The 12,209-nt window shown below is 45.6% G+C and overlaps 1 protein-coding gene across 3 annotated transcripts in view; it reads right to left on the bottom strand.

The window, feature by feature from the left end:
- LOC119436521 (kynurenine aminotransferase-like) overlaps positions 1 to 11,526 on the bottom strand; it is a 70,891-nt gene extending 59,365 nt beyond the window's left edge. For all 3 annotated transcript variants that reach the window (XR_007464193.1, XM_037703386.2, XM_049658354.1), the window contains exon 1: positions 11,390 to 11,526. Coding sequence is in view for 2 of the 3 variants with exons in the window: in XM_037703386.2 (XP_037559314.1) it covers positions 11,390 to 11,476 (87 nt within the window). In the remaining variant the exon portion in view is untranslated. The remainder of the gene's footprint in view (positions 1 to 11,389) is intronic.
- Between the last annotated feature and the right edge of the window lie 683 nt (positions 11,527 to 12,209).

The raw sequence follows: 12,209 nt of genomic DNA, 5'->3' as shown, positions 1-12,209 counted from the left end.
GTCCCGTCGACTTCTGAGGGAACGCTTGGAGCTGACGCCGTTTTCCTTGCTTGCGTTCCGTCAGCGGACGCCGCTTTGCTTGACTGCGTTTGTTCGGTTTCCTTGGATTGCTGCCTAGGCGAACGTGTTCGGGCGTAGAGGACTTCACTCCATTCTTCCGCGTTGAATTCGGCGGCAGGCAGATCCATGCCGCTCACCTGATATGCCATGTCGTTGCCGAAGAGACTCGTACGTGCGCGAGCCCTACGCCGGTGCCGGTGGCGTTAGGGCTAGCGTAGCGGCGTTCCGCCGCTCACCCGGCGTCGAAGTTTGTACAGTTCCACAAGAAAGATGAGGTTTGAGGCACTCACCGGCAACTTCGTCGAGATGTTAGCTTTCAATAGAGACCACTTTTGGCACCAGAAAAGCAGTCCTGATTCTGGAAAAGCTTTGTCGAATGCGGAGCCCATACGAGGCACGTCAGCCCTGCTCGGCCCTCTCACCGTGTTTACGTGCTTTACGTAGTTTACGTACAACATGGCGGCGCTCCCGGCCGCCCGCTTCGAACTGAATTTCGTGTTATTTTTGTAGAATTCACTTAATTCGTAGCAAATCACTGTGTACACGGCTTTCGCTTAGTCTCAAGCCGCTTCGACGACAGAGTATTTTGGATAACCTTGACGAATTTTCGAGATCGCTTCTAGTTTGAACGCGCCTCAGCCTAACGAGAGAAATTTGGATGGATGGATTGATGCTATGAGCGTCCCCTTTGAAACGAGGTGGTGGGTTGCGCCACCAAGCTCTTGTTATTATTTTGCCTAATGTCCTACCTTTATTTTTGTTAAACACAGAAATACAAAGAATTCCAGGCATCAACCTTTTTGAACCATTACTAGATAACTCTGTTTCTGTACGTCTCCGTTGTTTGTGGTCTCCCTACTTTTCTGCCACCAAACCTCCAGCCGCCTCTTACTAATCTCTACAGCTGTCATGTTTACCTTGCCCGTGCTATTCCTGAACACAAGGACTTCAAGGAGGTCAGAGGAGCCTAGACTTGCAGCCATGGGTAGATTTCTTCACATTCCAATAAAAGATATTCCACCATTTATCTAGCTTTACCACAGCAAGCTCATGCGGCTTCGTCCTGGGTGTACTTCGCTTTATAACCGCGCGTTCTAAGGCATCCTGATCTCGCTTCGAAAAGTAAGGAGCTTCCCTTTGAGTTTTCATAAATTGTTTCTTTCCTGATTTCCTTTTTTCCTTTGAGGTAGTTAGTCATAGCGGGTTTCTTTTCCATTGCCGCCACTCATAACCTTGTCTCAGCCTCTCTTACTTTGCGCTTGACGTTCTTTGTTGCCGTGTTGCTGGCCATACCGGTCGCATATTTGCTTGTAAGCTTCCTAGTTCTTTTCCTCCACTGTGAGTCAATGTTTTGCCTGTACAAATCCCTGAACACTCTTGTGCCCCATCTACTTTCTTCAGTTTTCCTCAGTCGTTCTTCAAAATCAGTTTTACTCTGAGCCTCCCTTGCTTCAAAATTTGTCCAGCCCATATCACCCTGCACAGCCTCATTAGTAGTCTTCCCGTGGGCGCCCAACGCGAGGGGTCCCACTGACCTTTGGTTGCCATCGAGTCCTGATTGTACCCCTGACTTCAAGCAAACAACCGCATTTCCACACCTTGACACCTTGACACCTTTCCACATACCCCGGATCACCTTGTACCTATTGTATCCCCATAGCGCTCTGTGTTTCATTATGGCCGCATTTCTCTTCCCTTTTGCTGTTATTGTTTTCTCCTGTGTCTCCAGATATCTATCGCTTTTGTTTATCCATATACCAAGGTATTTGTATTCTTTTACCCCAGGTATTTCCTGGCCCTGAATCAACACTGTCTGTTCACTGTTTTCATTTAATACCGTAAAACCTGATTTTTAACGCTAAATTTTAATCCTAACTTCTCACATTCTTCTCCACAGATATCAGCCAGACGTTGCATATCACTTTGCTTGTTAGCAAGCAACACAATGTCGTCCGCATAAAATAAACCTGGAAACTGCTGCTCAACTATTGTGCTGGCTTTATTGTATGAGAGGTTAAACCCGATATTGATTCCTTCTAGTGCTCTTTCCGTCCTTACCACGTACATCATAAACAATAGCGAGGATAAAGGGCAACCCTGTCTCAGTCCCTTGTTGATATCAACTTTATCCTCGCTCGTCATCCCTTCCCATTCAACGCAAACAGTATTTTCCCGATAAATCTCCCTCAATAGCTGTATACAGTCGTTGCCTATACCTTCCCCTTCTAGAATATTCCACAAAATGCTGCGATCTACGTTGTCATACGCTCTGGTAATGTCTAGCAAAGTCACATATAGCGGTCTCCTTTCTTTTCTGAATATTTCGATACACTGAGTAAGGACAAATAAGTTATTATCCAGCCGCCTACCGATTCTGAAACCATTCTTAAGTTCTCCCAATATGCTATTATTCTCTGCCCATGTTTGCAGTTTCAGTTTAATCGCCTGCATTGCTAACCTGTATATTACCGATGTAATGATCAGCGGTCGATAAGAGTGAATTTTATATTTTCCCCCCTTACCTTTATAAATTAATTTCATCCTACTTTGTCTCCAATTCTGTCTGGTATTCGCCTATGTTGTAAGCATTTTGCTACTGCTTTCAACAGAACTTCCTTACTTTTTGGTCCTAGCTCATTAATCAGTCTGGCGGGAGCCTCGTCTAAACCTGTGGCTGTGCATTTAGGAATTTTCTCTTCAGCTTTCTTCCTAGTTGAAATTACTCAGCACCAACTCCTTTTCCGTCTGGTTTTCGTTCATTCTCTTTTTTTCCTCAGAAACCCCCTCGCCATTGCCCTGAAATGATTCGGCTGTTATTTTTCGAACATACTTTAATGCCGTGTTCCTTTCGAGTTTATTTCCATCTTCGTCAAGGATATGTTGCTGTACTGCTCCCCAACTTCCTGCCTAATACGTTAATGTGTTTCCAAAATATTCTAGGTGCGGCCTTCTTTTTCTCACGTATTTCTGACAACCAACGTTCACTTTCACCTTGAATCTTTGCTTGAACTAATATTTGAACCATGGATTTTTCCGGCGGTATATTTCCCCTTTTCTGTCTATTTCATCCTACGGCAACGGTGTATTTTTGCCTGTCTGTGTTCTCGTTATCTTCTACGATATGTGAGCGCCACCTATCGGTAAAATTGGGAGATATGCGCGACGACGGCATATGGCCTCTAAGATCATAAAATTGCAGAGGCTATGGTAGACAGCTCGTACTGCTAGTCTGTTTCGCTGCAGATCGGCGGTACTGTATCGGCGGACATGGGAAGTAAAAATACAACGCGCCAGCTTCCACATGCGCTGCCTCTCGCACTTTCCGGACGAACGCACATATAGAATCACTTAGGTGCCCTATGAATGCGAAATTCAAAGCGTATTGGAATAGCCTCTCGCAAGTAACCTACGCTATCACGATATATACTAACTTCTCTCTTTCTGCGGTAACACTATTTCCCGTAACCCCGCTATTACGCTAACGTTAAACTTAAGCTGTCTAATGGCGGCCGGTCTTAGGTGCGGACCGGCAACCGGCCCGTTGTCTAAAATTCCGGCCTGGCCAGTCCAAAACCGGGCAGGTGGTAACCCTAGCTGCCGCGTTTCCTCACACCAGTGTTTTGACAGTGAGTGCCCGCGGTCATTGAGTGTGATGTGTTCATGTTTGCTGTGGGCGCTGACACCATGGTTGGTAATCTAGTTAGCAAGCGAATGTTTACAAGTTCATACGGCCCATAAAAGTACTATCCTTACTTCGTATGGCTCTCTGCTAATTTGCTATCGCAATCGATGCTTCGCCTCTCGGGCGAAACTGTGGCTTTTTTGCATGTAGCGACTGTTTCTATCTTGCAGCATACACCGTCATGTTTTTCTTCTCTTTTCCCTTAGTTTCTTTTTTTTTTTAGTTGAATGCCTGAAGCTCTGGAAGAGGCTCAGAGACCGCTTCACCCGCGAGCTCAAGGTCATGGAGCTGAATTCATCGTACCGCGAAAATTTTCGGAATATACATCGAGCACCTGCGCTTGCGCTGCAGGCGCTGCACTAAAAAGCGAAAGCAAGTTTCGGTCGCGCGGAGTACGTAAATATACCTTGTAGCGAAGCTTCCATAGAAGTCCATATACGTTCAAAACATGGCGCTTCATCGGCGGTTTATGCGTGCGTCTAAATGTCGTACAAAAATCTCTCACGTGACTCAATCCTAGGCACCTAGGGACACGATCATTTAGGGACTTCTGAGAAGGCGCGATGGTGGCCCCAAGCGACGACGGCATGCGACGGCGTGTTCCTTCTCAGCGTGATCGTTCTCTGGCCCGCGCCGACCGCGCGTTGTTCAACATTGCGTGTGTGATTGTGCTTGCGTTGCTTGTGTATTGGTTGTAGGTTCTGTGTTACTTAGCGGAAAGCCGTGAGTAGTGCTTGTGTGGCGGGGCGGCTTTGGCCTCGGTGAGCTCTGGCAATACAGAACCTGCGTTGTGTGATCCGTGTTCCTTGACAATGCGGAGGTGGAGACGATTGAAATGTCGAAGTGGCGTAGCGCCTCGGCAGCGCAGTTCAGCGAACCGCGTCCGCCTTTGCATAACGGACGTCGAGGGATGTGCTCATCTCTACAAGTCATAAAAATGTGACTGCGTCGACCGCCCACGGTTCAGCGCTGAATGTGTGGTTCAAGTACTGTGCTTGAAACGAGTGGTGCAGCTGTGGTGGCAGAACGCCGTGAAATCCGTGCTGTGCAGACGCTCGAAATATCCAATTCGTGTCGGCGTCTTGGCAACGGCCAGTTTGCGAACCGGCCAACCGGCGCCCTGGAGCGGCGCCTCTGTGCCCGCCCTATTCGGTAGCGTCGACGCAATAATATTTACGTAACCAGTCCTTGCTTGACAGACGCCGATGGCGAAGGTGCTGCGATATGCTGCCGGCTAGCTTTGCAGTTTTTCTCACATTAAAAACATGTAGCATATATACATGCCTAGCATGTGTTATAAGACAATGTCTACCAAGAGAAGATTGTCAGGAGTGCCCCAGTACTGCTCCCAATCTGGCATTACACGCTTTGCATGACCTCAGTAAGCATGATGACAATATGGGCCCATTTTCTTCAAAGTGAGCTGCTATTCTGTTTGCAAAATGGGGAGGCTAGCTAAGCTGGTTTGTTCTTTGTGTTTTGTCAATTTGTTGAGAAATTCTTGGCAATGTTCTTTTAAGGCGCTTTTAAAAGATGTTAAGCCTACCAAAAAACTGCACCATTGGCAGTGTTCTTTGGTGGTGACAGAAAAGTGAAACTGCAGACGACTAAGTTGGTCATGCCCGCATTTTTGGAAAATTTTAGAGCAATATCGGCACCCACAACCATACAACTGTGATTGAGTCATGGGTGGCCACTTGCTTTCTGCACAAATTATAGGCCCTTACACAACATCAGTGAAGAGCCAACAGGCCAACGTACTGTGTTCCCTTCGACCTAGGCAGTCTACAGTTCATTGTTGTCGCAACAGCTGATCGCCCCGCAAGTTCACAGCCTGTGCCTTCTGCTGCTACTACGGTCAACTCGTCACCCGTGCACAACACTTCTAGTTGCCCTAGTGGTAGTGCCGTTGCTTCTAAATATTGAGTAACCACACATTGTAGGCTACAAGGGCATTGTTGCACTGCATCTCATCTCCATGTGTGTTGTGTTGCTGTTTGCATACATGTCCTTGTTTGATAAGTGCTCTGAATTTTTTTTCACTACTGCAATGTCTCGACTGCACTGTGGCAGTGTTGTATGTACTATCGATTAACCTCCATATACACAAGTGCTTTGATCATGAATCTTCAAAAATGCAACCTTCATGCTGCTCCTTCCTTCACAAGAAAGCTTGCATATCAAACATTATTCTTGCCCCAACTAGAATTGGCAGGTTCAATTTGGTCACCTCACCAGGCATATCTAATCCGCATTCTTGAGTATAGCCAAAACTGTGCTGCACGTTTAATCGCCAGGGATTGCAACCAATATTTGAGCGTATCTAACTTTATGTTGTCATTTCACTACCATCCTTGGAATCATGCCAGAATGTAGTGTCGCTTTGTCTGCTACATAAAAGCATTCATAGTGAGCAGTCGTCCACCTTGCCTGTTGTTTGTCCATCCCACACATCTAGGTGCTTGCACAATCGCCTTAGCGTCCAGCACATTTTTGGTCGAACTAATGCCTTTGACTTGTCTGCTTTGCCACTTGCCATTAGGCATTGGAATGGTCTTCTCGATAACATTGCTGACATTAACAATACTGTAACCTTCAGACAAAAAATCAGTATGTTTGGGTAGTGTTCAAGTGTTTCTATTTCAGGTGTATGTACCTTTTTTATGTAATTATTCAATCGTACTATTCACTGTATAACCCAGCTTTCTAATGGTAGAATTTTACTTCACGATTTTATAATTTCTGTTCTTTTCAATTTATTGCGTTGATCTTGTGTCGCTGTTTATATTTCTAACGTTGTATAACTTTTTCGCTCCTTTGTTATGCGATGCCCTCCCCCTCCACGCAATACTTCTTCTGGAGCCTGTGACGTAGATGAATACATAAACCAGATGGCACTACAGTTTCTTGTGAAATCAAAATTGTGCATATTATTGTGGTTTTACCAATAGAAGCTCTAAATTGTAAATCGTTCTCCTGCAATGCCGGCAATGTATCCATAACAGGCCAGTTGTGTATATTGCCTAGAATTATCGTTCTTATACCCTGAAAAGTTTGGAATATCCTATCTTCCTGTCTGTCCAGGTCTTTATACATTTTTTTGTAAACATGGGTCACTGGGTAATTCATGGTAAAATGGGTAGAGCACTGGGGCTGCTGTGCTGAGGACACCCAGTTTGGAACAAAAATAGGTCACGAGGTATGGGCCGGGCCGCTCACCAATGACAAAAAATTTTTTTCTTAGGTGCTGGGCAGATTAAAATCGAATGTCAAGCACCGACTTAGCGGCAACCCTGCAAACATGCGTAGCATGTCCAGAGGGACTCGTGAGGAGCCCGGCTCATACATGACTGATCTCTGTGGTGGCAATACAATGTCTCTACATTGTTTCAATGCTATCGTATTAGCATCGCCATCATCGTGAAATGGGTTGTGCCAGAATTTTTCTTTCTAAATTTATTCGCCTGTACCTATGTGCCACAGCTGAGCTTCTATCTCAACATTAGTTGATCTCAACTGAAGTAATGTATATATAGCCTTAGCTATAATTTCTAATGAGCATGACTGATTCTCACCAAGAGTAACAGCCGCTTCAATTCCTTCACAATCTGCACCTGCATTATCAAATATGTTATAGTGAAGTGAGTCTGCTACAACTGAGGATCGAACATGTTTTCAGTTTCAACCAAACCATGCCAGTCAATTTCATGAAAGTGGCATTACAGAATTCACCGGCATTCAATTGCACAATGCATGCTTATAGGCAATTTTATATTCAGTTCATGGCAGTTGCCATCTTGGGCTGTCGTAATCTAAATTTTGTGCATAGTGACGTCAAGTTTACTTAATCCTGGAACGTTAACAACACCTGTGCACTGACTCTAGGTTGTTACAGCCAGAAAAATGGGCATGTGAGCAGCCATGGTGAGGGCGCCCCAAAGCTCCAGTAAATAGGGTGCCTGCATGCGCTCACCCCCCCCCCCCCCCTTCACCATTCAGTGCAGAGTAGGGACAACTGCGTCATTTGGAACTGAACAGAAGCTACAAAAAAAGAGGTCCATAGAAAAATTTACTTTACTTTTCATTAATTGTACATAATGACGGGAGTTTGCAGTCAGGCATTCCACTCACAAGGCACATGGAAACAAAACAGGAAAACAAAAATGAGTAGCTCATGAAAAACTAAGCCCTACAACATACAATATACATCCATCACCTGTGCACCATCAGCCCGATTACAACGTTTCTATTACTGTGCAAATATAGCTGTAGCCATTTGCCTTTGCACACTCCACTTCTTTCAGTGGTTTATGTGTTCAATTCATTAGATATCTTTAGTGGCAGACCTAATTTTTTTTGAGAAGCTCAATCACCACATACCTGTGATGCTTTGTTTCCCAAGCACCAAATAATGCCAGCAACCTCATCACGTTATCATGGCACTCTCTTAAAAGTCACAATTTTATTTGGTCGTTTTGACAAGATTGCCAAGCTGATTAAACATGAATTGCACTGAATCCTATATAATCTCAACCCTTTCCTTGATGGGCACCAGTATATCAAGCTTTAAGTTGACAACTTGACGCATCACTTTCATATTCTTCAGGATAGGTAGGTTATCTTTATGTTTGCTTGGATTATTACACATTTTTGATGGCAAGCGCCATGAACACTTCCAAATTTTGCGAGAACTTTCATTTTTCAACTTCTATTTCATCAGTGACTCCACCACACCTACCGGTGTGATAGTTTTTTTACATACAAGGAGTATGTTATACTTTCACAAGCATCATCCAAATGTGGTTCACGTTTAAGGCATTCACCAGACATGGTAAAGCAACATTTGGCGGCAGTTGCAGCAAATAGAGCAATGCAACAGTCAGAAAAGCAACCAATCTGCGATTGTACAGCAAAATCCCATTTTTGTAGCTACTCTGACGCCATTGCTGTAATATAATATGTAGGAAACAGACAGCCTAAGCTAATGATCAAAGAACCGCTCAGTGACAACACAAATTCAGACATGTGATCAAACAACCGCTCAGTGATCCACAGATCCAGACGTGATGCTGCAGCAACTGTAGAATTCCTTTCACGTGTTTTCACAGTACACCCATATGCACAAGAAATCTAACACTATAGGGTATACCATTTGGGCAGCTGCTTTGGTGCTGCTACCACTGCCAAAGTACTGCACCCCTCAGTCAGTCAATGGGCACTGAAAGCACTGGATTTGCATGTAAGTAACACGACCACAAATATGATGCAACGAGTGGCTTTTGGTCTCTCCTAAAGAAAAATTTATTGTGATAATATGTGTCGCGAACCCGAATATAATGCGAGGCGCGTCCTGAGGCTAGAAATTTCAAGGAAAAAAAGGCAATATCCGTGAAAGTGAGCCATCAGGTATAGGGTGTGTCCTTCTACATTGAGCTTATTCCAATGACAAAATTCAGTGAGGCACCTGACACAGCCACCAACTCCACACCCCCTCACCACACATTCGTGCTGAGCCCCAACCCACACGATGGACTCCCATGTTTCATGTGAGCAGTGAGTGATAATCCTAACAACATACAGCTTGTTTGAAAGCAGAAACAAACTTAAGGGTTCTGCAAACGCCACATTCGAGTTGAGGCTATATTCACAGCACAGCTGCAGTGCACGCTTGCTTGCTGTAGAGACTACCATCATAATAAACATGCACGGAATTGTTGACATTGTAGCATCGTCTCAGCGGGTTAAGATACGATTTGTTGCCCTTTTTGCACAAAAGCACGCGTCTCAATTGTGCGAAATTAGGGCACCACAGCTGCACCACTCGTTTCAAGCACAGTACTCAAACCACACATTCAGCGCTGAACCGTGGGCGGTCGACGCAGTCACATTTTTGTGACTTGTAGAGAGCAGCACATCCCTCGACGTCCGTTATGCAAAGGCGGACATGGCGACGCCACTTCGACATTTCAATCGTCACTACCTCCGCATTGTCAAGGAACACGGATCACATAACGCAGGTTCTGTATTGCCAGAGCTCACCGAGGCCAAAGCCGTACTGCCACACAAGCACTACTCACGGCTTTCCGCCAAGTAACACAGAACCTACAACCAATACACAAGCAACGCAAGCACAATCACACACGCAATGTTGAACAACGCGCGGTCGGCGCGGGCCAGAGAACGATCACGCCGAGAACGAACACGCCATCCCATGCCGTCGTCGCTTGGCGCCACCATCGCGCCTTCTCAAAAGTCCCTATATGATCGTGTCCCTAGGTGCCTAGGATTGAGTCACGTGAGGGATTTTTGTACGACATTTAGACGCACGCACGGTTTATGGGGCTTAGCGCCATCTGGGCGAGGAGGGAACACTTTCGGTGGAAGAAAAATAATGTGACTTCATATCCGTTAAAAACAGAAGTGACGTCCTTTCGCTCTCAAAAGCGCGAAAATTGTTTTCGGAGGCCTTTGATTAGAGCTTTATATTCAAATGCCCCGCCATTCGACTTGATGGGCGTTCCGAGCTTTCAGCGCGGAAAGCTATGCAGGAAAAGGTCAGCCGTACGGGTGTCGAAATCGCTCCGCTGCACATAACATACATTCTTTGGAGGCCGACGAAAGCTTTGGGAGTAGAGTGCTCGTCCTTTCGTCGGACGCCAAGCCTGTCGGCCAGCGCTGTCGCACGAAAACAACTAAAGTAAACACGCATCTGGCAGTCTCAACTCCCTAATTTTGACTGAACAGGTTAAAAACAATGAAACTACCCGCGTCACCAAATTCAGACAAACGTCGACAAGCAAAACAACAACATGCAAGGGGGGCGTATTGTAACAGGTTAAGTTTACGAGCGCGCCTTCTGCACACTTCAAGAGCTGCATTGCCTTGCAAGTGATAGCGGCGTCAACGCCCGCCGCTATCGCTGGGCGCTCTTACGGTGGGCGCTAAAAAAAAAAAAAAAAAGGTATATATTGATAATGATCAAGTAAAATAGAGTTGTCTCTTCTTTTTTCACCGTGCGTATATAAAATTTACCAGGAATTTTATTTTCGTTGAATGAATCTAACTGTGTCTCGCTTTAATTAAAAAACGCTTATTTCTTTCCCAATGTTTGTTACCTCTAAACATAGTCGCGCTTCAATTGCTGCTCCCATAACCACTCTTGCTGAGGGTGACAATTTGTTCTGAACCGCTTTTCACCCGAAGCGTCGCGACCTATTTGGATCGACCTTGGAATACTTCGAAGCCATGTTCGTTGGACATGTGCGAAGCTGATGTGGCTGCGAAGAAAAAAAGGCGCCCACGCCACTTCGCAGATGGCCGCAGATAGCCCATGACAGCCGTTCAAAGCGGCAGGCTGGTTGGGGATCGTTCTGCGCATGCTCCGAAGGGAGCAGCTGAAGACTTGCGCGCCCTAAAGGGGACATGATTTTGGCGGGCGCAGCAAAAGCGGCGCAGGCATAGAGTAACATACGCAGGGGCGTAGTTTTCGCGTTGTGGCCATTGAGTTATTCTACTAGTTACTCTAGGTGTAACTAAATAGATGCATTTCCACTCACACTGTTCACCATTTTTGCGTGGAAAAAATACATTACGCTAACTATAGTTATTAATAAGGCCTGGTTGAAACATGTTTGTAGTTGCACTCACGGAAGGACGGTATATGCTATGCTGCGGTGTCCAGTACAACAATGATGTCGGTGCAACAAGAAGAAGTCTGAGCTGTTGAAGCATCATGCAAACATATCCGGCTTTCTACCCCAAGTACGGAGGTTGGTTTTAGCTGCGCAGGTGAGCGGTGTCGGTGAGAACGTCAAGTTATCAGTAAGAGGGCAATGGAAGCACATAAAGATAAGGGCACTGATTAGCGGCTCAGCAGAGAAGCGTTCATTCCTCTTCATTTATTATTATTATTTGCCGTTTGATGTTGATGTACGCGTCGTTATTTTCTTGTGATTGTTATTGTTGTTGTTTACGAGAAGATGACAACAACCGCAATATGTTTGCTTGTCAGTTGCCTATCTCATATAGGCATAAAAACAATCTGCAGTAAGAAAATGACAAAAAAAAAACTTAGAACCCCGCTTCTACCGGGAACAGGGGTGCTCGCGAAGCTTGTCCAACCCTAGGGGAGGGGTTGGTTAGTTTTTTGAGCGTTTGAGTCACATTAAAGAGACAAGTTTGTTGGTGGATGAGAAACAATGGATTCGCCCGGCGAGCTCGCGCACGTTCACGGGCCCGCTCCCGTTGTCGTTCTTTGAAGGCTGCCTCCACTTCGGTGGAGCAGACCAAGCGCGGCCTACCCATATCGCAGCTGGCCGTGAACTGGCGAGAAACAGCGCGCACGGAGTGCAAGGTATAAGTAAACTGGTAGCGTATATTCCATAGAAGCCTACATGTCAATAAAATGGCTGGTAATTGCAACCGTCGCCATCTACGTATCGGGAGAACAACTAATAGCAAACAAAAA

This window comes from Dermacentor silvarum, chromosome 1, assembly GCF_013339745.2.
Source record: "Dermacentor silvarum isolate Dsil-2018 chromosome 1, BIME_Dsil_1.4, whole genome shotgun sequence".
NCBI classification, from domain to species: Eukaryota; Metazoa; Arthropoda; class Arachnida; order Ixodida; family Ixodidae; genus Dermacentor; species Dermacentor silvarum.
The sequence above is the reverse complement of the archived record's forward strand: the minus strand, read 5'-3'. Positions and strand labels throughout refer to the sequence as shown.